Source organism: Macrotis lagotis, chromosome 4, assembly GCF_037893015.1.
Source record: "Macrotis lagotis isolate mMagLag1 chromosome 4, bilby.v1.9.chrom.fasta, whole genome shotgun sequence".
Lineage (NCBI taxonomy): Eukaryota > Metazoa > Chordata > Mammalia > Peramelemorphia > Peramelidae > Macrotis > Macrotis lagotis.
In genome coordinates this window covers 32,059,754-32,086,555 of record NC_133661.1, presented here as the reverse complement: position 1 = coordinate 32,086,555, position 26,802 = coordinate 32,059,754, and the positions used below count along the sequence as shown (strand labels likewise).

Here is a 26,802-nt window from a genome sequence, read left to right as displayed (position 1 = left end):
CGGAGGGGTGGCCAACAACGATACCTTCGAGAGCCCATGGGAGTCAGGCGGTTAGTGAATTTCCAGGTCAAAATGTTGACTGCAGGATCCTAGGAGCAGGCTCCCTACCCTCCTGGGCCCTCGCCCTGTCCTCCCCCTGCTCCACACAGGGAGGGCCCAACCTTTCTGAGAGATCCCATCACGCCCTCACCTGCCAATGATCCTGCCTGAGCCCTTCCAACTTCTTCTGGTTTTCAAAGTTCTCCTTCAGATTATGTAATTCTGAGCAAGCCTCTAAGGTGTGGTCCACCTAGAAAGGAAGGGGTTGGAGGAAATGGAGAGAAAAGAAGCAATTGAGGCCAACAGTGAGGGAGAGAGAGAGAAGAGAGAAGGGAAAACCACTCCTTACTCCCACCTTCAACAAAGTGAGAGGGGCCATGCCCCTAGCTTCCATGGTCCATGGCCCCCCACTTTCCATGGTCCATGGTCCTTCCCTCCCAACCCCTCAGCCTTCAGGGTTCCCTTACCTCCTCCACAATCTGCCTCCCCTTGGGTACCATGCGGATGAAGCTCTGCACCACCTCCAAGTGCTCCGAGAGCCGGGAGTCAGTTTGTGGGGGTGCTGCCCTGCCAGGAGGAGGGGAAAAGTCAAGGTGATACACACACAGCAGAGATGTTGGGTTCATGCCCAATTTCTCCTTTTCATGTAGTCATGAAAGGGGTGAAGTCTAGCTAATTAAGCCTGAGGCTTCCTCACACCATCAAAGTGATCCCCAGCTCTCACAGACAATGCCAGTGAAGGGGAAACTGGTGACTGGCCCCCAAGCTGGATAATCTCAGCAGGAGGTTCCTGAAACCCTCTACCCAAGCTCATACTACAAATACTAAACTGCTCCAGAGACCAGCAGTTTCTTTCCCCCCAAAAAACAGAGCTTCTCTAAGACTTTACTACTATCTGTAAGAGAGAGAATATGTATGACCTGTCAAAGGGATCCTATGGTAGCAATATGACATGTTCAGGAGCAGCCTTTATTTAGGCCAGTATGATCCGATATGATTATACACAAAAAATAGCAAGGGTCCCAAAAGTCTTATTGCAGTTTGATGCACTAATGCCAGGCATCTTGCTTCCCAGCCTAAGTTCCCACTAGGACCAGGCCTGAAAGCCAGGGGGAACTTTCAGGGTCCCACAGATAGGTGATGGTAGGGCCAGATCCCCCAGACACTAATCCAATGCCCTCTTTCCATATTTCCTTTGCCAGACCCCTGACTCATTAGGATTGCTGGTAGGCAACTCCCAACCCCATCCTGCCCTCATCCCACAGGTCCCTTGTGACAAGTTCACGTACTCTGGTTTCTTGGTCATCTTCCTGAGGTGAGAAAGCACTAAGGTACCCAGGACCATGCCCAGATTGGTCCTGCCGATTCCAGTCTGGCAGCTGAAGAGAAGGGCCGGGGGTGAACCCAAGGGGTCCCGGAGTGGCAGCAGACTTGGGCTCTCCTGGAGGTAAGACACTGTCAATCATGCAACGCTATGGTCTGAGCAGCCCAGGGAAGCAGGACCCCATCCTGGGCTTGATGGACCAGGCAGATGACCCAACTATCACCCACCATCCTTCATAACAGAACAAGTCAACACAGTAGCAGGGTAAAGGGCCCTGAGCTATGGCCTGGTTAGTGGGGATGGGTCTGTGGTGCCATCCACAACCTCTCACTAGTCTGTGTCAGTAAGAAAGGCATGAATTTGGGAGAAAGCTGACCATGGTCAGAGGTAAGTCCATAACCAAGGGTGGACTCAGCTCAAAGCCAAAGCCAAAGGCAGAACCCACAGCACCCACTCTGACCTTTCATAAAGAAATGGAGACTTGAGGAGGAACTTCTGAGGTTCAGGCCCCCCAAAATGGCTGCCCCAACCCCCATCCATCCCACCACTCTTGCTTACCCGGAGGAACTTGATGAAAGCATCAAACTGGGCTTCCAGGGGTGCCCCATCCTCTGGCAGGGGCAGTCGGTGGTACCTGGTAAGTCAACAATGGCTCATCAGTAGGAGACCCCAAAGGTGGGGAGAAAAGGTGTTAGTGGAACCAGAACATTGTACACCATAACAGCAAGATTGTTAAGATGATCAACTATGAAAAACTGGACCCACGCTGAAAAACATTACCCACAGGGGCAGCTGGGTGGCACAGGTGATAGAGCACCAACCCTGGAGTCAGGAGTACCTGAGTTCAAATCCGGCCTCAGACACTTAATAATTACCTAGCTGTGTGGCCTTGGGCAAAACACTTAACCCCATTTGCCTCGCAAAAAAAAAAAAAAAGTTACCCACATACAGAGATGGATCTGATGAACTTTAAATACAAAATGAAGCACATCTTTTGTTTTTATTTTTGTTGTTTTATTTTGTCCATGTTTTCTTTTGCAACATGGCTAATACAGAAATGTATTTGGCATGTTTTCACACTATCATCAAAATCAAATTAATTGTCTCCTCAGGAGGGGAGGGGGTGTTGGTGAGGAAGAGAATTTGGAACTCAAAATGAAAAGAAATGATTCTTTAAAATGATTTTTCATGTAATTGGGAAATTTTGACTGAAATAAAAATATTTTTTAAAAAAAGAGAGACAGAGAAAAGGGCTCAAGGTAAAGACCCCGCTGGGAGAGAAGAGGGGACCGAGATCATATTGAACTGAAGCCCCACCCAGTCCTTCCCTTTAGACCTCAATCAGTTAGCAGAACTAGGGACAAAAGTGATCTCGGAAACCATCAAATCAACTCCCCCACCACCATTTTACAGAGGAGAAGACTGAAACCCAGAGAAGTAATGTGTCCAAGGTCACACAGTCTATAACTGACTAGCACCAGTCCTCTGGCTCTCCACCCAATGTTCCTGCTTCTCAAGGAGGTAAGGCCATCCCTAAACAGAAGGGCCTGGCTTGCCTGTCATCCTATGGGATAGACAGCAGCAAATCCAAATCCTGTGGAAAATCCCGTGAATGGGGAGAGGAGAAACTCAGTGAGATTCATACAATCAACACACTGAGAGTTTTGACTGCAATCATTCTCTTCCTTCATTTATTCCCCAATGGGGATGGAAGGGGACAGGGACACCTTTAAGAAAGACAAGACGAGGGGCAGCTAGGTGGCACAGTGGATAGAGCACTGGCCCTGGAATCAGGAGGATCTGAGTTCAAATCCAGTCTCAGACAATAATTACCCAGCTGTGTGGCCTTGGGCAAGCCACTCAACCCCATTGCCTTGCAAAAGCCTTTAAAAAAAAAAAAGACAAGACAGAATCACTTGGTAGGAGAAGGGAGGATAGATATATTTGAAAAAAGAATGTATTAAGATTTTTCAGAATTCTGAAAGCATCAGGTGCTAAAGAATATTCCATTCTCTGTCTCTTTTATCCCCCTCCTAGACTGTAAGCTCCTGAAGGCAGAAACGGAGTCTCATCTAAATTTTATAGATTTCCTAGGATCTTGGAGCAAGCAGAAACTTAAAAAATGAGTTGGAAGTAGAATAATGGCTCTGAAGATGGTGCTGATAATGCTAGAGATGGTGATAATGGTAGGGGGATGCCCATGGTGACAGTCAAATAAATAAATAATAAAAGAAAAGAATAGCTATAAAAATAAAAAGAATCAATAAAAATCTTATATGAAGAGAGGAGGAAGACACCATCAATTCCCCATATGTCTAGGATATTTTCCAGCAATATGACCCCATGTGTGTCCCCATACCATCATAAAGGAGAAGGCAGAAATAAATCCACCCAATATACAGGTAGGGAAACTGAGGCCTTGGATAGGAAAAGACCCTGCCTAAGGGTCTTTCCCAGTGAATCAGAGGTAGAACTCAGGTAAAGGTCAATGGCCAGAACCCAGTCTGGAGCAGCAACCCCTGAGGCTGTTACCTCTGAATTGTTACCTGTAGGATGGGAGCAGAAAGATGGGACGCTTATACACCTCCTCCGTCACGTGGATGTCATCCTCGTTCTGGACCTGGACCAAGTGCGGCTCCCCCTGGAAGTGCTCAACATCATGGTAGACGTGGTACGTGTTATCACTCAGCTGGGCAAAGTCATGGATCTGAACCAGAGAGGGTCAGAAGAGCATCACCTTTGAGAGGGGCAGCTTAGAGCCAGCGGGCAGCCAGCGGACAGAGCTCTAAGTCCGGAGTCAGGGCAACACGAGTTCAAATTGACCTCTTATTTGCCCCAGTTTCATCCATGATGATAAGATGGAGATAATAATAGAAACCACCTCCAAGACTTATTGTGAGGATAAATGAGATAAAATTTGTAAAAAAAAATATATTTGTACTTGTACTTAGAGGGGTTTAATGATGCACGGGAAGATGATACTGATAATACTCATGAACCTCATTTATTAGAGCAGTTAGAAAGAGCATGTATAGACAAGGCTCAGGAAAGAACTGGAGGTATAATATAGTATAAAGATGGAGTTAATGGGAGAGAAAGGAATATACTGGGAGCAAGGGAAAGGAGAGGAAGGATGGGTGAAGTTAAAATGGTCAAGAAAAAGCTTTTGCAGTGGAGTGGAAGGTGAGGAGGAGTGAGTGAGCCTTCATTCTCATTGGAAGTGGCTCAGAAAGGGAATAACATACACACTCCACTGGGCATAGAAATCTATCTTACTTTTGAGGAAAATAGGAGAGGAAAGGAATGGGAGAAAAGGGATGGGGGGAGGAGGGTATAGGTGATAGAAGAGAGGGAAGATCATAGGAGAGGGGAGTCAGATATAACACACTTTTGAGGAGGGACAGGGAAAAAGGAGAGAGTGAACAGAATAAATGGAGGTGGGGAGGGATAGGATGTAGGGAAATATAGCTAGAAAATAGCAACTGTGGAAAAAAACACTGAAGCAACTTCTCTGATGGAGTTATGATAAAGAATGCAATCCATCCCAAAGACAGAGTCCATGGTATGTGAACACACATTGAAGTAAACTTTTTTTTCTCTCACTTTATTTTTCTTAAGTTCTCTATCTTTGTGGGGGCATGGGGGTTATGTTTATTTCTATAAGACTACTGTAGTGATGTGAAAATAAATAAATACTTTTTTTAAAAAATATGCTTGGCCCATAGTAGGAACTAAATAAATCCCCATTAAATCCACCATCCTCTGATGCTTCAGATGAAAAAAATCCTGCCTGGCTAACAGAAAGTTAAGGGACTTGCCCAGGGTCACACAGCTTGTGAGTATGTGAGGCTAGATTCACACCCAGATCTTCCTGACTTCAAAGCCCTTGGTGGAAAAGTGGATACATTTGGGAGTCATAAAGAACCAGGTTCAAATCCTGCCTGGTACATTTACTAGTTGTACAGCCTGGGACAAGTTGTTTAACCTCGATGGGTCTCAGTTTTCTCATCTGTAAAATGAAAGAATTGGGTTCAGTGACTTCTAAGGATTCAATTCGATGAATCGATGACCCTTGCACTAAGCATTCTATTTCCACAGGTCCCCAGGGATATTCTTAGTTGATTATCTACCCAACAACAAGGCAGCCACCACCCCACCACAGACTCCCTCCCCTGCCCCTACCATCACCTCTTTCCGAATTGCCAGCTCCAAGCTCTCCACCTGGTCACCTGGGCCCTGTCCATGGAGATTCTCACATAGGTTCTGTTTGTCCCGAGGCGTGTAAGACACAAAATCATCATCCATGCGCAAAAACAAGACAGGCTCCTCACGGACACAGAAGAAGATGCACTCCTGTGGAGAGCCCAAGAGGAGGGACTCATTACTATCATCATCAACACCATTACTATCACCCTACCATGATGGCCATCATCCCTGCCATTATCACTCTCATCACCATCACCCTATCATGATGGCTCCACCCCTACCCGCTTAATCATCCTATCAGCATGAACATCACGCCTGCCATAATCACTATCACTATCATCATCATCATCATCCTACCACCACAGCCATCACCCATCCCTCACCCTATAATCTTATCACCATAAGCATCACCCCTACCATTGTCACTATCACTAGCATTATCATCACCATCTTAAATGTCATCATTCTACCTCCATCAATGACATACACAATAAATGCCATTGTCATCATGATCTTTCTACCATCAATCATCACTCTCACCAGCTCAGTCATTAGCCACCTACACAATATTACCATAAGACTAAACTATCATTGCCTTTATCATGGATTCATTAAAATAGATATTTACTGAATATCTTACATGCAAGGTTCTGTACCATGGGGGAGTCTAAAGATGGATGAGCCACAATCTATACTTCCAGAAGCTAACAATCTAAGCAGGAAGATGAGGCAGAGCCATACCACAGATTTGAAATCCATTCCCATCTCCTGTCCCCTGCCTTTCCCTTAGGATCTCAACTCCCCTCCTTCTCCTTCCTTCCCAATCCCTATCCTCCTTCCCCTCTAATTCCTAGGTTCTTCATGTAGGGGTCTCCCATGATGACTGGGCAAGTCCCCAATATAATTCTAGCTCATGTGTAGAAAATACCTAGCCTTGGGCTGCTGACACAGTCTTATCATTTAATAAACATTAAGTATCTACTGTGTCTAGAGAGCTATACTAAGAACTAGGGGTGATAAAGAAGACAAGGGCCCTGCCTTCTAGGAGCTAACAATCTAGGAGGCCCTATGATATTCCATTGTCAAGGAGTTAAAGCCCAAAGACCCTGGTTCAGCTTCCAAGACCATCCACAATCTGGTCTTGCCTACCCCTCCAACCCCTCCCCCATCACTATCATCATCATCCCACAATAATCCACATCACAGACACTTAACCCTTGACCACATCAGTTTCCTCTATCCTCCCCTGAGCATCACCCACTCCTCTCTGCTCCAAAAATTTGCCTCCATCCTTCCCTCTTTTTGGTTCTTTCCTCATATCCAACCCTGAAATCAATTTCTTATATGGAGCAAGGGAGTCAGTTTCCACCCACCTTATGGCCATCGCTCTGGAGTTTCTGGAGAACTCTCTTGAAGCCCACAAGACTGGGTTGTCCCATACCAAACACAGCATGCCCACCTCGGGCCTGGCGGAAGTTGGGGGCCCCACAGCTCCCTGTAGTGTTCAAGATGTCCATTTTCCCCGATACATCCCGAACCATGAAGTAGCGTCCCTAGGAAAATAAGAGGGAGGGGGTAGAGTCTTGGGGAAAGAGGTCAGAGCCCCTTCATCCTACCCCCCCACAATTTCCCATTCATGTCAGGACACAAGCTTCACCAAGAACACCATATATCAGCTATGACTTATAGTTTCAAGGGGATCAAGGTGGAATGAAGGCTGAGAGATCCACCTTTCAGTTTACAGATGAAGCCCAGAAAGGCAAATAACTTGCCCAAAGTCACTCAATGTTTAAGTAAAAGAACAAAATTCGAATCTGAGTCTTCTGATTGTAGATTCAGCTCTATTTCCACAACTTGGAGCCCCTATGAAAATGGACAGTTCTTAGGAATAAGGAACCCAACAATTGGCCCCCTGGGTCATAACCTGGATCAAGGGCCCAAGATGGAACACGGCCACGAGAAGCTAGGGATCTCAGATGGCTCACGTGAGCATCCAAGAGGAAAGGGGGCAGGGGACCTAGAGGAAAAAGAGGGGAAGGAGAAGAAAAAGAAAGGAGAAGGAGGAAGAAAGAGGAAGAGGCAGGGGGAGGGGAGAAAGAAGATAAGAGTTCCCCTTACTAGGGAGATTTTAAAGGAGATAGAAAAAAATAGCAAGAGGGGAAAGAGGAAAAAGTCAATGGGATGAAGGGTAAGAAAAAGAGGAGAAAAAAGGGAGGAGAAAAAAGAAGAGAGACAAAGAGAAAGGAGATAGGAAAAAAAATAGGAAGAGGAGGAAAGAGGAAAAAGGATGGTTCACCAGGGGTCCTCTTCCATTCTGAGAATGAGCCTGTAGACAAGTAAGTATAATCCAGAGCAGATGATAAGGAAAGAAGGAGACACTGGAGGAAAATATGAGGCAAGAGGGAGTGCGGGTGGAGTAGGGAACTGGGCTAGGAGACAGGAGTCCGATAGAGGCGATAGCTCTGAGCTGGGCCTTGAAGTCAAGAGACAGAGATAAGGAAGATGGCAATCCAGGCATGGGAGATGACAGAGTCTAATTCATCAAGACCTGAAGGGGCAAGAAGATCAGGGAGCGAGCTGATTCAAAACTAGGATTAGTAAAGGAAGGTGAACAGAAACAAAGGAAAGGAAACAAACAAAAAGAAAGGGGAGCTGGAGCCATAAAAGCAGAATGAAAAGGGGACAGTCTGAGGGTCAATTAGAGCCGGGCAGGCTGGACCCACCCATTTGTCCCATCTCTAACAGCAGAGGTAGATGGACACTCCCACAGGAAAATGGTCAGTGAGCCAGGGAAGAGAGGAAAGTGTCAGCGGGCATTCAACCAACTTAACCTCTATCTGGGGACCCTCAGGGACCGGGAACATCAGATCATTCTCAGGCTGGAAGAAACATTGAAAGGTTATCTCCTCCATCCCCCCCTCCCCATGGATGGACAAAGTTTGTTCCTTTCCAGATCTCCATGAGGGTAAAAGGTTAGGAAAATTCCCAACTGTGATCATTTTTTAAAAAATTAACAGAACAAGCTCCGTCACAGAGAGGGTAGCCAGAAGGACAATTGGACAGTGAGATTCCCCAGACACCTGAAGAACAGAAAGGACTGGAGGATAAGGGCGTGGAAAGATTGGGGAAGAATCAATGCATCTCCCTAGGGGGACACATGGCTAGTCTCAGTCTGGCCCCTGTAGAGCTGTGTGATCTTTGGCAAATGGCCTAACTTCTCTTTGCCCAAAAGTGGTCATCTATATAAAAAGGGATTGCTTCTAGGGACTTTAAGGTCCTTTGTGAGTTGTGACAATCTATTAAATAGTCTCTCATCCTGGTTAATCCTAAATGATTGGGTCAGAAGATAGAAATGAGTAAAGAAACAGTCCGACAATTCACTCCCTGCATTATAACTTGCATCAAGGACCCAAGATGGAACAAGGCCACAAGAAGCTAGAGATCTCAGATGGCTCACGTGAGAATCCAAGGGGAAAGGGGGCAGAGGACCTAGAGGAAAAAGAGGGGAAGGAAAAGAAAGCAGAAGGAGGAAGAAATAGGAAGAGGGAAGGGGAGGAGAGAAAAAAGATAAGAGTTCCCCTTACTAGGGAGACTTTAAAGGAGATAGAAAAAAAATAGCAAGAGGGGAAAGAGAGCAAAAAGTCAATGGGATGAAGGGTAAGAAAAAGAGGAGAAAAAAGAAGAGAGACAAAGAGAAAGAAGAGGGTAGAGGAAGGGGGAGAAGGGAAGAGGTTCTGAGAGATGAAGGAGAAGGTAAAGGGGAAAGAGAAGGAGAAAGGGGGAGAGTAAGCTAGATGAGGGGGAAAGAAAGAGAAAGGAGAGGTTCAGGTGATGTGGGAGGATAGAGGACTCACCTGGACCAGGTAGTGCTCCTGGGTGGCCTCTGAGATCCGGCCCACTGTGTAATGGGCCTTGAGTACCTCATCATGGATCTGGAACTCTTCTCTGCAGTTGTACCTGTCCCAGGGAGCAGAAAGAGTCAAGGGCAAAGTCCCCCATTGCCCCAAGCTGCCTCAAGCCATTCCCAAGAGTCGATGTACCCCTGATACTCGGACATCCCCTCTTCCCTTCTCCTCCAACCCTTTAATTTATCAATACAGAAACCCTAATCTGAGAGGGGGGCTGCTGCTTCCTGTTACGAAACTTGTACTTCCTACCTCTCAAGACTGTTAGGGATGGATGGCAGACCTATCTGGACCATGTATAAACTTTATTTTTTTAATTTTTTATTTATATAAGGCAATAAGGTTAAGAGTGACTTTCCCAGGGTCACACAACTAAGCAATTTTTAAGTGTTTGAGGGTGGATTTGAACTCAGGTCCTCCTGACTCCAAGGTTGGTGTTTTATTTACTATGCCACCTAGTTGCCCCCATGTATAGACTTTAGCATTTACTTCTGACTACAATGTAACCCATATTACCAATGAGCATAATAATAAAATGTAATGATGCCACATGAATGACTTTTACACCTGCTCTAAAGAAATGGGACAACAACCCTTCAACAAGCATTTGTAAAGGGACCACTTATGTCCTAGGCTTGGTATTTAAAGAAAAGAAAAATCAAAACCAAGCCTTGTCCTCAAGGAGCTTACATTCCGATGGCCCATCTTTTACCGGCTGGCAGACTCAGAGGCAAAATGACACACCTACTTTAGTTTGCTTGGCTCTGAATATTATTACAAGGGTTTTCTTTTTTGGCAAGGAGTAAGGAAGGGGAAGCAGAGAAAAGAGGTGGCAAAAACATTACATCCAGTTTTTATTTTTTATTTGAAATTTAATTTAATTAAGGGACAGAAATAGGAATATGCAAGATCTATAGAAGTATGTGGAAGATCCTTAAGGATATGATTTTTCTCTCTCATTACATTGAATTTGGATCAATGTATACCATGGAAACAAACTGCCTTCTGTGGGAGGTGGGAGGAGGGAAGTAAGGTTAGGAAAAAATTGTAAAACTCAAAATAAATAAAATCTTTATAATAAGTGAAAAAAAGCAGTGGAAGATGAGCATAGAATGAAAGGCAACAGCAGCTAGAGGACAGGGAAAGGCCTCCTCACAAGGTGGGATTTGAGTTGACTCACTACTACTACTACTACCAGCACTTCCATCCTGCTTAGGCCCCTCACTGAGTGTGGGTAACAGTAGCTCTGGTGTTCCCCTATCTGTCTAAATGTCTTTAACAAATAGAGGAGAATAAAGGGAAAAGAGAGGAGGAAAAAGAAGGGAAAGAAGAAGAGAGATAAAAGAAAGTAGAGGAATAGACAGAAAAGGGAAGAGGAAGAGAGACAAGGGGAAGGTACAGGCAAGAGAAGGGGACTAACCTCCAATGATTGTTAGAACTGGTCCACTTTATTTTTTTTATAAAAGAAAGATTTTATTTATTTTTGTATTTTACAATTTTCCCCCTAATCTCACTTCCCTCCCCCCACCCCCCACCCCCGACAGAAGGCAGTCTATTACTCTTTACATTGTTTCCATGATATAAATTGATCTCAGTTGAATGTGATGAGAGAGAAATCATATCCTTAAGGAAGAAACATAAAGTATAAGAGACAGCAAAATTACATAATATAACAAGTTTTTTTATTAAAGGTAATAGTACATGGTCTTTGTTCAAACTCCACCATTCTTTCTCTGGATACAGATGGGATTCTCCATCGAAGATACCCCAAAATTGTGCCTGAATGTTGCACTGATGGAATGAGCATGTCAATTAAGGTTGATCATCAGGAACTGGTCCACTTTAAGGATAACCAGATGGATGAACACCCAGGAGTCACAGCAGTTCCATAAGGAAGGGACCTGGATATCTGGTCCACCAGCCCTTTGCTGAGGGTCTCTTCCCCCACCAATGCCTCAGGTTCTCAAAAGCTTCACTAACCTAGAGGCTACTATGAGGATCCCACTTCTGCTAAAGTGCAGACACAGGGTAGATGAGGATGCGACTCTTTTGGTGATGAGCCTAACTAATATGAGGTCATCCAACACCAGCTTGTCTATAAGCACATGAAGTTTTTGGCCAAATTAGATCAGGAAAACAGATCTCAAGACTTGGAGGGGCCTGGAAGCAGCTTCCCTCAAGGCTAGTTTCACAAATCTTGTAAAGTATTGAATCTGCTGACTGCCCACCACCACCACCAGCAGTGGAAAAGTTCCTATGGTTGGTTCCACAGGAGAAACCAGAAGGGATTAGGAGCAGGACTTCCCTCTCTGCCCTCAGTGGGCTCACAGCCTGCTTAGCTATTCCCTTTTCAGAAGCAGTCTCTGCAAGATCCTCTGAAATATCAAAATTCTTTTCAGTAGAGGGGAAGGAGCAAATCAATGCCAGTTATTTGAACAGGATTTGAACTCAGGTTATGAATTCAAGTCTTGCACTCTATCCACTATGACACCTAGCTCTGTCTTAAATACAGAAAACATGTTCTACCAGTTCCATTGATCCAAAGCTTCGATTTCCTATATGAGGTTAACAAAAATTTCCATTACAATGTTTGTAGTAAAGGCTCAGGGAAAGCGACTGGTCTAAGGTGAATCTGCTGGGTCACTGGGAAATCTTGCCCTGGAAGGGGGGCTGCCATTTACCTCACCTAGGATTCTGGGATTTGAGAATTCAGACAGAACACAGAGATCTATAATCAACTACCATCATATTTTAGAAACAGAGGCCCACAAACGGGGAGTGGTCTGCCCAAGGATAGGTTCCTCAAGAGACAAGTCTAACCACCTCAGTCTGGGTCTTCATACTGACTGTCCCCTCTCTAAGACCCTAAAAGTCTTTTCCAAGTCTTCTACCTTGGCTCCATCCATTGATGTCAGGTAGCATTTGCTCAGAGTTAGGGACAAGCATTGCCAGAGGCTGTCAGGTGAAAGGGTCACTCACGTGATCACAACTGGAGCTACTTTGTTGGTGATGATGGACTTGGCCCGACTATTATGAGGGCCAGCGGTCTGGAAAGAGTGGATGCTGAGTGAGTGGCGGTCTTCCATACCGCCGCAACCCTGGAGGCCTTCAAATGGAGGGCCCGTCACCGCCGACACCGTCTGCTGGGCGGTACTGGCTGTCGTACCCATAATCCAAGGCTTACGAAGTGATCTGTCAAGAAGGAAATGGAAAAGGGAGATGGAGAAAACCAACAGTCTGAAGTTCAATGGAAGCTAGCGTCAAAGGGGTTAGAGCTGAAAGAGCCCACCAAGGCCTTCATCTTATACATGAAGAAACCAAGACTGAGAGGGGTCAAGACAATGAAGTGTCCAAAGCTAGATTTGAACCCAGGTCTAGTCTAGAACTCTTCTGACACCCAGTTGCAGTCTTATGGGATCACAGATAGGCTAGAAGGGAGCCTAAAATAATAATAATAATGATGATGATGATAATGATGATATATTTGGGCAACTTATAGTCTCAGAAAGGTACCCAGGTATCAGAGGAAAAATCTAAACCCACATCTTCCTGAGTCTAAAATCAACCACCTGTCCACTACCCCAAGCTAAAGGGCCCCCACATGATCAAGTCAGAGAGTTCAGCCTCCTTTCCAGAACCGTAAGCCGGGTTCATCAGCTCCTGGGCTCTGGGTTCTGCCTTGCAAAGTCTCCTTTAGCCAAAGGCAGGCTGGGGGGGGGGGGCTGTGACCATAATTCATCTGGCTCCCTCCCCACACCTCCCCAAAACCTCAGCCAGTTTCTTCTCCAGCCCTCTTCCTTGGGTCCCTGTCAGAGCTGACAACTTCCAGAGCCTTCCAAAGACAGCTTTGTTAATACACCCACACCTTGTGTTTATGAAAGCCCCATCTCCAAGGGACTCCAAACCCTAGCCAAGCTCTCTCTCTCTCTTTCAGGGTAAAGGCAGAAGAGATGAGTCTCCACAAGCAGGAAGTGCAGGAGTTAGATGGGGACAACCGTGGCACAGTGGGAGAGAAGCTATCAAAGGATTCAGGTTTAATCCTAGATCAGCCACTTACTAGAGTTATCATGGCCAAGGACACTTGCTCCCTCCCCTAAGCCTCAGTTTCCTCATCTGTAAAATGAGGTGTGTAGGACACTATACATGTTCTAAGGGACAACACTGAACTGAATGATCTTGTAAAAAAATCATCATGGTATCCCTGAATATCTAAATGAATGGGACCCCCAGAGACTGAACAAGTCCAAGCTATACCTGAACAAGGGATCGCCTCAATAATGTAACCTACATGGGCTTCTCCAGTCTCTGCTTGAAGCCCTCCAGTAACAGGGAGCTCACTACCTGCAGAGACCACACAATCCACCCTGGCCTTCTTCTGATTCCTCCCTCTCCCCCCTCTCCAGGACTCCTAACTGTGGTCTCTGGGGTCAAGAACAGCAAAGATCATAGGGTCACAGACTGAGTGCTAACAGATCACCTAGTCTGACCCCAACATTCATTCCTCTCCCCCCATGACAGGTCCTAGAATATCTCAAAGACAGCCATCAAGCCCCACCCCCACGCCCAGGCTCTCCTGCAGACTAAACATAACCGTAAATTCAACCATTCCCATGTGGCATGGGCTTGTCCAGGCCTCTAGGCTGGTCACTATCTCAGTCATCCCCGATGACAGTGTTGGGGCAAACACTAAGTCCTCTGCTTCCCAGGCCAGGACATCCAAAGTGCTGATAATCTGCCTCCTTGGGCTTCCCAGCCCCCTAACACCTGGCAAAAACCAAGAAAATAGGCAAGAGAAAGCATTGCCAGGCAGAAGGGTGAGCACTGAGAGAGAGAGAGAGAGAGAGAGAGAGAGAGAGAGAGAGAGAGAGAGAGTCCCAGAGGAAAGCCTCAGTACCACAGGGGACAGGGAAGAGGATGGAGGAGGGAAGGCAAGGAGGAAGACTGTCCAGAGGAAGTTTCTGGAAACTACAGCTGGCCACAGCTGCTCCCTGGCAGACTCAGTCTCTTTCTCTGAACTAAGAGAGAAGAATCTCAGTCTCTCCCCCACTCCCGCCACCTGCTTCTCCTGCCGGGGCCTTGGCTGGACCCCCACAACTGGCAGCCAGCCACTCAGAGGGGGAACCCAGATGTTTGCAGCTGTGGCCCCAAGGCTGGCTTGAGGAAATCAGACCCACTAGAAAGATAGTTTCTAAATAGAACAGCTCGGCAATGCCCCAAGTCTGACCCCATGGCCCCAGTGCCCTCCGTCTGGAAGGAAACCAGACTCCTTTCCTGAAATCTCCCTGTAGCTCCTCCTCCTCCTCCTCCTCCTCCTCCTCCTCCTCCTCCTCCTCCTCTTCCTCCTCCTCCTCCTCCTCCTCCTCCTCCTGCTCTGCAGGGGAGGCCCGTTCTCAAGGCCTCCAGGGCTCCCTATCAATGGCTTCAGTCTCTTCCAGACCTCACCAAACAATACTGCTGACAACTCCCATTTCTTTTCTGTTTTATGGCCCAGAAAGATTGCCTCATACCAACCCCATGCAATAGACAGGAGGGAATTATCGCCCAGAAGCAAAGCAACGGAGAATTGGGAGAGACTTTGGTGGCCAGCTCAACCAGACATACACAGCAGGAAACCCCATCATGAGATCATAGAAGGAGATGGGCACACAATAGCTATGCAGTGGTTGGGAGTCTTATCCAACTCTTTGTCACCCATTTGGGATTCTCCTGGCAAAGTGTTTAGCCAAGTCCTTCTCCACTGGATCTATTTTGTCAGAGGGATCAGAGGTTAAGTGAGTTGCCCAGGGTCACACAGTTAGGAAGTGACTAAGGCTAGATTTGAAATCAGATCTTCCTAACTTTAGGCCCGGTGCCCTATCCACTGAGCCACCAGTTGCCTCTAAATAGGCAGACATAATACACATATACACCTCTATACATATGCCCATGCTACATGTTATGGGGAGCCGTATTTTAGGAAGGCCAGTAACTAGCTCATGAATACCTAGCCATAGGAGAACCAGATGGAGAAAATGAAGCCGTGCCTTCTAGAGAAGAGGACATTTAAAGGGAATTCAACAGCATGGAGAAGGGCTGAGGTGTGGAGAAGGGCTCAGCCCATTTCTGCTTGGCCCCAGAGAGCAGGGGCAGAAATTGCAAGCAGATTTCAGTTCAGGAGAAGGGAAATCTTCTCTACCATTAACCCCAAGGCAGGCCAGGCTGTGGAAGAAGCTGATGAGTGAGTTTTCAGTCATCAAGTCAAATTTATATCCATTTCTACCTTCTGCCTTAATAGCCCAACACAAGACACTCATCCTCTCTGTGCCTCAGGGCAGAATGGACTAGAAAAGACCTTATAGAGGTCTGAATCTGAGCCACTTGTCAGGGTGCCGCTCAAGGTGGCAAGCAGGCCTCAAGGTCACTCTCAATTTTGAGATTCTGAAATACCTCCAGGCAATCCTTGACCTATAGAAGGACAAGACTTAGCTCACCAAGTAGAGATCACCACCACCCCAGCAGGAACTAATAGGGAACAGAGGGGTTAGAGAGTTCAGAAGGTCTGGCTTGCGTGATCATGGACAGACGTTAGGTTTCTCTCTATGTCTCAATTTCTCCATCTGTAAAATGGAAATAATAATACTTGCCTTGTCTAACTCATGGAATTTTTAAGAAGGTGTGAGAGAGAGGGAGAGAGACAAAAGAAGGGAAAGGAAGAGAGGGAAAGATAGATAGCATGGAGAATAGTCAGAGAGCCTGCCTCAAAGTCAGGATTCAAGGCCTGCCCTAACAGGGAGACACTCTCTGTGAGACCCTGGGAAAGTCACTTCTTGTCCTGGTGCCTCAGGCCAGTCTTTAAAACCATGACTGCCCATCAGATGTCAATAAACCCTGATTCCCAATAACTGCTAACAAACACACACACAGACACCACAGACACAGACACAGACACACACACACACACACACACACACACACACACACACATGCCCCTTATAAAGGAAAAAAATAAGGGTTATCAACCAACTTTTAAGACCCTAATAATATTGTAACAATATGGTATAAAATCTCCTTCCTTCCCTAAAAAGCTGTGAAAAAGCTACCAAGTCAAAGAAGCCAAAGATATTACTAGATAAAGGCAAAAATGGATTTGGAGAGAAGGTTCTAATCCTGTCTCTACTGAATGACCTTAGGTAAGTCAGCCAGAGTCAATGGGTCTCAACCTCTTCCTAACCAGGGCCTGGAGTTAGACCTTGGCTTCTCCACACCTGTAGTCTTGTAGGTCAAACTCCTGGATAATCTGTTCCAGAATCAGTCACCCGGGGCCAGGGAAGGGGCCAGGGGCCTGTCCTGGCAACTCCGGGTTCCTGGACAATCTTAGTTCCGACTATGCCGAAGAGAACAGCAGGCCTGCTCCCTGGGCCCAAAGTCAGTCACTTCCTGGGTCCAATGCCAACTGCTCGCTGAGCCCAGTGGCAGCTGCGTGCTGGGCCCTATGGTGGCCATTTGTTGGCTCCGATGGCAACTACTTGCTGGGTCCAGTGTTGGCTGCTTGCTGGGCCCAATGGTAACTGTTCGCTGGGTCTATGCTCACTGGACCCAATGGCAGGGGCTCGAGGGGCTCAATGGCTGCTGCTCTGGCCGCCACACCTGTAACCCCCCTACCTTGCCTTCCTCACATTGGTGCAATCTCAGAAGGTTAGGTCATAGTCCAATTCAGGTTTCAGGGAAACCTCCCCGGTTTCAGTCCATGTCAGATAGGGTTCTTTGCTCAGATGCTAGCCATCAGATTCACTGAATTTCGGAATCCCAGGTGTTATCTACAAGAATGAGGGAGTACAGGAGATGCTAGAAAGACCGAAGATCATCTCAAGCCTCAAGAGGCTTACTAGCCTCTGCACAAAAAGGGGAGTGGATTAAGTGCCCCAGGTTCTTTCAGCTCTAATTGATGAGTTTGTGACCCCTGGAGGAGCATATTCAGGACTTAGGAGTCCAAAGCCAGAGAGATTTTGTATACAAATGGTCTAGGTAGCTTAGCTCTCTCTCTCTGCTCCCCAGCCACTGACCAAACCTCAAATACCAGTCCACCAGATTGAAAAGAAAGATAGCTCAGTACAGTCTGAAGACTCAAGAGACCAGAGCTCAGACTTCAAGATACGTCTCTGAGCTGTGTGACTTGGGCCAAGGGAAGAAAAGACTTGAGGGAGGAGGGAAGGTCCTCCCTCCCTCTGTTTGACTGCAGAGAACAGAACCAGGAGGGAGGGAAGGAAGTTCTGATTCCCTCCCAGAAGAGGTCCTCAAGAGAAGGCTGATGATCATATGTTGTGGGAGAGACTTAGATCCAGAGGGTCTAAGTGCTCTAAAAGACCTTCTACTACCCCTGGGATGATTCGAAATGTCAACCAGACACTGGAGAGCAGGAAGACATGCCTCAAGAATGGGGAGGGCCAAAAGGCAGCAAAAGAGAAGCCTGAGCTGGAAGACAAGACTCTTCCACCACATCGCTGGATGACTGTGGACAGTTCATGAGACTCAACTGGCTCATCTGTAAAATGGGAGAGGTAAAATAGCTTCTGTTCCATGAACCAATCAAGGCCTAAGGGAAAGAGTGGTCTCTAGGGTCCTGGTTACCATCCAAACTGGGCTTCCTTAGAGACCAATAAGAAATAGAGAGAGAACAAGAATTTGCTAATGCTTACTGTATAACAAAGTCAGAACTAAGAGGTGTTATATGATAACAAGAATAAGAAAAATATTTGCCTAGAGCCTTAGGATTTAGAAATGTCTCAGTGGAGTCTTACACTAACCCTGGAAGGCGGGTGTTATTATTATCCTCATTTTACAGATAAGGAAATTGAGGCAAACAGAAACTATGTGATTCACCAACTCATAAATGTCTGAGGCAGGATCTGAACTCGGGTCTTTCTCAATCCAACAGGGCACCACTTAGCTGCCTTAGCAAGGGGGTGGGAGAAGGGGTGGGAGAGGCTGAGTCTGCAGGGAGTGTTCTGGGAAAGGTGTTCACGGCCTCCACAACCTCATGGGGAAGACAATCTAAGTCTTATTTGGAAGAGTAGTAGGGGGGGAAGGGCACAATATCCAAGACAAGAGTGCAAGATCCAGAAAGAATGGAGACGCTGCAGGCCAAGGGAGGGAAAAAAGATGAGGCAGAGAAAGGAAAGAAAAGATAAGGAAGGGGCAAGACAGGGCGAGGGAGAGGAAGAAGAGGAGGAAGGGAAGAAGAAAGAGAGAAATAAGAGAAGGGAGGTGAGGAGAGAAGGTCGGAGAGGGAGGAGGGAGCAGAGGAAAACAAGAGAAGAGAGGTGAGGAAGAGAGAAGATTGAGGAGGAAGGAGGAAAGGAAGAGAGAAAGAAAAACAAGACATAGGAGGTGAAATGGAGAGAAGATAAGGGAGAAAGGAAAAGGAAGGGAGAAGAGAGAGAAATAAGAGGAGGGGGGGGGGCAGCTAGGTAGCACACTGGCCCTGGAGTCAGGAGTACCTGAGTTCAAATCCGGCCTCAGACACTTAATAATTAGCTAGCTGTGTGGCCTTGGGCAAGACACTTAACCCCATTTGCCTTTCAAAAAAAAAACTAAAAAAAAAAAAGAAACAAGAGGAGGAAGGGGAGGAGAGAAGACTGGGGAGAAAGGAGGGGGGAGCAGGGAGAGAGAGAGAGAGAGAGAGAGAAGGGAGGGGAAGGGGGAGAGGAAGACATTTGCATAAGAAAAAGGACAGCGAGAACACCAGAATCCAGGGCAGAGAAATCAAGGGGCCCCCAGGCTTTGAGGGGAACTCAGAGAGGAGGCCTCATCCTCTGAGAAACAAGGGAGCTCCCAGTTCAACCTGAGGGGCCCAGGATGATGAGTGAAAAGAAAGGCTCAGCTGTCCCAATCCCTCCCTTCAGTCCCCCTCCCACCCATGGAATTCCAGAGGATAAAGGGACCGTGTCAAGAAAGAGCCCTCCACCCCCTCCGCCTCCAGCCCCATCCCTTGCCAACCTGTCATCCCGGCAGCCACTTCCCTTCTCAAAGGACACAAAGGAGGCAGAGGCGGGGGATGTGCCTGGCCTGCAGATGAGGGAGGGAGTGGGGGCTGGCAGGAAGCCAGAGACCCTGAGGGTGACCAGTCAGATGCCACCTGTCAGACCCCTGAAATTCCCGGGCGATGTGGGAACTGAATCCGAAACTTGTACCTTTAGAGAAAACCAGAGGCAGAAAAGATTGGCAGCTTCACAGAATTATAATGAATAGCTAGTATTTTGTGAGCACTTTGCAAATATCTCATTTGAACCTCACAACCCTAGGAAGTAGAAGCAGCTATTTAACCCATTTCACAGATGAGCAAACTGAGGCTGAGAAGTTGTGCCGTCTCCCAGGCTACAGAGACACAGAGGGTTCAGAAGCCAACTCCTGGCATAGTCTCTCCACCTCGCCATACTGGTTGGGTGTTTAATTAAACCCTTGTTGACCTACAGAGCACATCTTAGACCAGAGTCCAGCACCACGGACAGGGCTGACCAGGCAGGGCAGAAGTCAGCAGAATTCTCATGCCTCTCCCTATAGCTCTCATGTCACCCTGTTGGCTCACATCTGTCTGACCCAGGGCAAATTGCTGAAGGAGTCAGAATGAGGACCACCCCCTCTTTCCCAGGTCAGGTTCATCTTGGTGGGCTGCAATGCATCATGGTCAACTCTAAATCCAAGCAATGAGGCCCTGATGGAATTCGGGAAGGGTAGAAGGGGGATGGAAGGACAATCCCACCCCTCCAGTTTCCTTCCCAAAGGACTCCAAGGAAAAGTTAGTTGTGCTTATAGAAGCAGAGAAATAATAAGATTCTAGAGCTGGAGCACTTCCAGGTCACCTTGGCCTATGCCCTCGCTGGACAATGGGGAAATCACAGCCCAGATCCATCGGAGCCCAAGCTCTTTTCACTCCCTCAAATTGCCCAAGAAGATGACTTCCAAAACTAGGAAGATTCCAACAAATCTCAGTCTTCTCTTTGCCAGAGGAAGACGAGAAAATAAAAGTCCCAGGCAGCATGCCCCGCAGCAGCATGAGCCTATATGGTCGCCCTTCCCCTCTCTGGGGTTCAATTTCCTCATCTGTAAAACGATGGGGATGGACTCGATGGCCTTTGAGGTCACAGACCCCTATGATTTCGTCTACCATCTATAAAATGGAGAGAAGGATCCTTATAACATCAACTCTCCTAGAGTTTCTGTGAGACTCAAAACACACACACACACACACACACACACACACAGTGCCCCACAAACCTTTAAGTCCTACATAAATATCAGTTATTACTATTATTATTACTTGTTACTTCCATTGGAGGGGGGGGCCTGTTTCCTCTTCTGTTAAAACAAGGGGCTGAAATTAGACAATCAGTACTTAGTACAGCACCTATCATAGTGGATACTCCAAAACCATAGATTGACTGAGTTCTAGGAATCCAGGTTTAAGGTTCCAGCATCCCTGCAAACTCCAGAAAGGAGAGGACATCCAAGGTTCCATGTGCCTCCCACCTACAATGCTCAAGAACCTCAGAACCAAGGCAGCCAGACCAATCTAAAGCCCTCCTTGGGGTCTTCATGGAAGACCTTGGCCTCTAATCCCTCCCTTGTGCAGAATATATATAATAAAAACCCATCCCAGAATAATCAATACAGACTTTAAAAATCAAAATACCTTATCTTACTTGATTCTCACAATGACCCTGGCAAGGAGATGACCTTTTAACAGAAGAGGAAACTGAGGCTAAGAGAGGGTCAAGTGACTTGCCCAAGATTTGAACCCAGGTCTTCCTGATTCCAAGACCAACATTCCATTCAATGAGCTGCCTCATTTCCATCACCCTTTAAGATTTACAAGGCTTTCCCTCACCACAGACTTCTGAGGTGTTGGAACAAATATTACCATCACCCATTTTACAAAAAAAGGAGACTGAGGCTTGGTAGACAGATAAAATTACTCGCCCAAACAATAAGCAAGAGGCACAAATGGACTTGAATACTGCTTCTCAAACTCTAAATCCAGTGTTTTTTTGCCTTCCCCCTACTGCCAAGTCCCTCCTTTTCTAGATAAAGAAACTAAGGCTCAGAGGCAGAAGAAGCCTGCGTACAGGTCACACAGGGCCAGGGGCCAGACTAGAATTCTGTCCTCCACTCCCAGGCCAGGGTCCTTTCCATTACACTTTTCCCTTACCCTCCACTTGACTACAAATTCAGGACCCCCCCAGGAAGGAGCTTCCCAGCTTCAAAAACTGGGGAGAATGAGGGAAGTCTTCTGGCCTGGCCAAGCCAAGCACAGGGCCCCAGGCTCCCTGAGTCCCCAGCCACTCACTCAGCTCTCATTTGCATGCCCCTCTGGGCAGGAGGAGGCCAGGATGGCAGGGTGCCCAGGGCCCCTTCACAATAGGGCTAAAAATAGGGCAGGGTGTCAGCTCAGGAGTGGGAGAGGAAGAGGTCTCCAGCTGCAGGATACATCTGTCTTGGGCAGCCACCAATTAAGAGGAAACACAAGCATGGCTCCCTCTCCTATTGTGTTGCCGGGAGAACTGTAAACCTCTCTGGGACGGTACCCCACCGAGGGGAGTAAGGCCGGCCCTTCTGTGCCACAGCATGAATGTTCACTCTCCTCCTAATTACCAATATTGTTTCATAGAACCCTTTAAGGCTCACAAAGCCCTTGTTACCTCTTCTCTCTATTTGATCCTCACGACAGTCCTGCAACATAGTGTTGTTATATTATTCTCCCCACTTTACAGATGGAGAAACTGAGGATCAGAAAGGTAAATGTCTAGGCAAGATTAAAACTAAACACTAAAAGGGATCTAATGCAAACTCTTTGTTTGAAAGATGTGGAAACTGAGGCCCAGAGAAAGGATGCTTCTTGGTCAAGGTCACACAGCTAACGGGTATGTGCCCTCCCTTCCTTTCCGTTACCTCCACTCACCAAAGTCAGTAAATGTACTCGGAGCCCTCATTCAGAGGACACCTAGTAACTGTGGGTCAGTCTTAGTTGGGATGGGTTGGACAGCTGGTAGAAGATTCATGATGTCTTGACTGGGCCATGAATTGGATTTAAGTGAGGCAAATGGCTTAGGATGAGTGCAAATAGTGGTTGGCAATAGTTCCCAAGGATTGAAGAGAAGTGGTTCAAGGGGAAGAATTTCCACACTTTGAAGCAACATCTCCCTTCCTATTAGGGAGTCTCAGAGAGGTCAAGCCCACCAGCCGAACAGGGGCAGCAAAAAGTCCTGGGTTCCAGTTTTGGTTCTACCACCCATTATTGGCCTTGACCTTGAGCCAAAGGCCTCAAACTCTGACTGGTCCATTCCAAGTGGGAGATGCCCAGGAGAAGGGCCCAGCAATGGTCTGTCTCTAAACAGTTACAGAGTACTTTCAAGTTGGCAGACAGCAGGCCTAGAAGGTTCCAAGCTCTCACTCCCCAAGTAGCCCAGCCAAGCCAAAGAGAGTTGGTCAGCCCCGCCACAGATACCATCTTCAAGAGCCCAAGTGAACAGACAGGGCAGACAGCTAGTCCCCTATGAGCACCCCCAGTCCCTCCTCCAACTCATGGTCCCCTCAAGGTTCAGCAGAAGAGGCATCCCTATTCCAGGAGGTCTTTCTTGGTCCCATGCATTGTTGGTGCTATCATACACACACACACACACACACACACACACACACACACTCTCTCTCTCTCTCTCTCTCTCTCTCTCTCTCTCTCTCTCTCTCAGATAGAAATCTGACCTTGGGTAAGAAGCCTTCAAACATTCTAGACCGGGCTGAGACACATCCTGGCTGTGTGGTCCTGAGCAAGTCACAGAACCCCCAGATGACTCCCTAACACTAGGAAATGCCAGGCAGAGTGGATTCTGCAAGTGTAGAGGGAGCTTCCAATTCAGGCTCCTGTTTGACAAAGAAATCATCAGTCTGGCACCAGAATCTAGGACTATCACTCTCTAAAATCATTTAATTCAATGTTCTGGACAAATGAAGAAACTGAGGCCCACAGAGATTGACTTTTTCAAAGACACCCAGGGAGCAATTATCAAGACTTGAACTTCCAAGACCATGACCTCCTCTCTCCACCACTTACTTATCTGCCTGTATACAGTAGTTAAGTTCAACAAGTCCAAACCCTGGCTTGGCTAGGTAACTCCCAAGTCAAGAAGACCTGAGTTCAAATCCAACGTCAGACACTCTACACTTAATAGCTATGTGAACCTGGGCAAGTCATTTAATCTTGATCACCATACAAAAAAGAAAAAGTCCAAAAAAAATTAGAACAAAAGTCCAAACCATTCATTTTACAGATGAGGAAACTGAGGTCCTATCTTAGTTAAGTGACTTTCTCAGGCTCATACATCTGATGCCTAAGGTGGGACTCCAACCCAGGCCCTCATGACCCCAAGTCTTAGCATCCTATCCATTAGCCCACACCAAGTTTCTCTACTGATTTTAAAAATGCTTAGAGTACTAAGGTAAAGTGAGGAAATTTGAATTCTTCATGATCTGCCTCAAGGCAGGAGGCTGGATCAGATGACTCCTAGGATGCTCATTGAATCCTTCTCAACTGTGCTACAGCCTTGGACAACTGGGTGGATAAACAGCAACAGCTGTATGGAGCCCAGGAGTCGAGGGGTGCCCTCCTCCTCCTCATCTCCTTCTGGGGGAACCCTGAGCCCCCAAGCTAAGGAGTTGGGGGTAGGAAATCCCCCGAGTGAGCTGCGGAGCTAAGAATGGCAGCTCCATCCACACCCCCTGAGCTGCATATGGACAACAGATGGAGGCCCATCCAGATCCTTCCTTAGCCCTCAAAGGGAAGGAATTTATTCCAACTAGAAGGACTGGGGATGATCACAAACTCCAGACCATAGTTTCCTCCTTTTCTGTGTCCTGGACCCCTTAGGAAGTATCTGATAAAGCCCATGGACTGTTCTCAGAATCCTGTTTTTAAATACATAACACAAAATACACAGGATTACAAGGGCAAACAATTTCATTAAAATGCAATTGTTAAAATAGTTTTTTTAAATGGTCAAGGACCTCAAATTAAGAATTCCTGGGCTAGACCATACCCTAGAGGTACACATCACTTGATTCCTACCTCCTTGACAAAAAAATACTCGTCAAAAAAAAATCCCACAGGGCTCAGACTCATGCAGGATGTGAAAACTAAAAGGGGCCTTAAAACCCTCATTATCAGAGCTAGAGGGATCTTTAGAAAGCAGAAAGTCGGAGCTGGGAGAAATTTTGCAGTACAAAATGCCAAAATGAAAAAGACCTTCAGACATTGAATGTTGTTGCTGGAAGGGACATTAGAAAAAAAGAATTCAATTTGTTAAAAATGCATTTGTCAAATATTGTGCCAAGCATATTGCTAGGCATTTGTGGATCCACAGAAACAAATGCTACATTTCTGCCAAGACAGTGGCCTTGGGGAATCTTCCACTCTCTTGGGGGGAAGGGGAGAGATAGAATAAGGCACTGATCCAGAAAAGGAATACAATAGAAGATAATACTATGTTAAAAAATGATAGGGTCAAAGGGGAGATTCCAGCAAAATGCCCTAGGAATTCTTGAGAAAAGAGGAAATTTAGCTGAGCTCTCAAAGATGTACCTACGAACTGTGCCTTAAAAGGATCCAAGTTCTGAAATGAAAGGGGGAGCAGGGTTTACATTCCCAACATGAGAAATTCTTGGAGCAGAAATAGGAAGACAGGAGGTGGGATGCTGAGGATGATGAGGGACAAGTAGTAGAACATTTACCTCTGTCTCTGAACATGCCACGGGATATGAATATGGTTGGAAAGGTAAGATGCAATCAGGGTAGGGAAGAGACTTAGAACCCCAGGAGCCATGGAAAGCTGATTCTGGTGTTCGAGTAGGAGTCCTAGTAAGATTCCCAGTATTTGAGATCTTGAAGTGATCTCAGCTACTATCTAATCCAACAACCCTAACAACAAAAAGAATCCCTGATAAAAAATAACCCTGAGGATGCTAGTAAACATTTAACAACCAACTCTTTTAGGTTTAATCTTTTCCATCACCTTCTCAAATCTAAACAATCAACAAAACAATAAGTCAAGTCCCAAGTTGTTTGGTTTTTTCAAGATTTTCCAAATAAAAATGCTCACACTGAAAACTTAACAATCTTTTGAGCTGGTATGAGCTGGTTCCAGCACCACCCTAGAGCCAACATGAGATCATCCAGACCATGGTCAGATCTGTGCCTTACTTTGGTAGCTGTGCAAACAATGGATTGAAGACTGGAAAGATTGAAACCAGAAGAGCAGATGCTATTTTAGATATGGTGAGTTTGAATGTCACAACAGAGAAGTCTAGTATCTGGAGTTCAAAATAAACAATAATTGAAGAAATAGGAGTCAATAGGGGGCGGCTAGGTGGCACAGTGGATGAAGCACCGGCCCTGGAATCAGGAGTACCTGGGTTCAATCCAGCCTCAGACACTTAATAATTACCTAGCTGTGTGGCCTTGGGCAAGCCACTTAACCCCATCTGCCTTGCAAAACCCTAAAAAAAAAAAAAAGGAAAAAGAAATAGGAGTCAATGATCTGAGCAAAGAAGACATGAAAAGAAGAGCAGAGAGAGGGGCTGGAGAGGTAGGGGACCTCTTGATGAGGAGGCAGAAGACCAAGGGAAACTAAAATAAGAGAGATAGAAAATGAAATGAGAAAAGATTCTACAAAAACCTGGAGGGGAAAGATGGACGTAGCCAACAGAGTAGGTAAGAGGAGAGAGCTCAAGAAAAATGAGGACCTAGAAAAGGACATTGGATTAAGCAATTAGATCACTCACGCACAACCATCAGTGGAGCATTGGGGTCAGAAGTCACACTGGAAGGGGCAGAGTGCACAGTGGTAGAGAGAAAACTGAATAGTGCAGATAACTGACAGATGAGAGGAAAGATGGAGGAAGATAGCTTGAGGGGATGGCAGGGAAATTTTAAGGGAAAAACAACATTAAAGCATATTGATAAGTAGTAAGGAAGCAGCCAGGAGATAGGAATGCCAGAGGAAGATTAGGGAGAGGGGCTGAAGAATGGTTGAAATAAGTTCACTGAATAGGCAGCCAGACTAAGAGGGGCTGCAGAACATTAGACATATGTCTGATAGAATCAAAGGCCACAGACCTCAGTTTAGAGAAAATTGGCTCAGAAAGATGAAGCAAGCCATTGATTTCCCCACAGTCATACAGTTAGCACATGCTAGAAGTTTGACTTCAAGTCTATGATTTCATTCTGGAATTGAGGGACACTGAGTCAAAAACCACTTTCCCCATTCATGCCCTGATGTGATTTTCAAGGTAAGAGATTGAATA

General features: G+C 46.5%; 1 protein-coding gene across 2 annotated transcripts in view; it reads right to left on the bottom strand.

Annotated features, from left to right (window-relative positions):
- PALD1 (phosphatase domain containing paladin 1) overlaps positions 1 to 26,802 on the bottom strand; it is a 92,136-nt gene that overhangs the window by 42,476 nt on the left and 22,858 nt on the right. For both annotated transcript variants that reach the window (XM_074232458.1, XM_074232457.1), the window contains exons 2-10: positions 12,454 to 12,666; positions 9,424 to 9,526; positions 6,943 to 7,122; positions 5,552 to 5,716; positions 3,910 to 4,070; positions 1,922 to 1,997; positions 1,329 to 1,480; positions 507 to 606; positions 191 to 289 (exon numbers count right to left, since the gene is read on the bottom strand). In XM_074232458.1, the coding sequence (XP_074088559.1) occupies positions 191 to 289; positions 507 to 606; positions 1,329 to 1,480; positions 1,922 to 1,997; positions 3,910 to 4,070; positions 5,552 to 5,716; positions 6,943 to 7,122; positions 9,424 to 9,526; positions 12,454 to 12,644 (1,227 nt within the window). In that variant the 5' untranslated portion in view covers positions 12,645 to 12,666. The remainder of the gene's footprint in view (positions 1 to 190; positions 290 to 506; positions 607 to 1,328; positions 1,481 to 1,921; positions 1,998 to 3,909; positions 4,071 to 5,551; positions 5,717 to 6,942; positions 7,123 to 9,423; positions 9,527 to 12,453; positions 12,667 to 26,802) is intronic.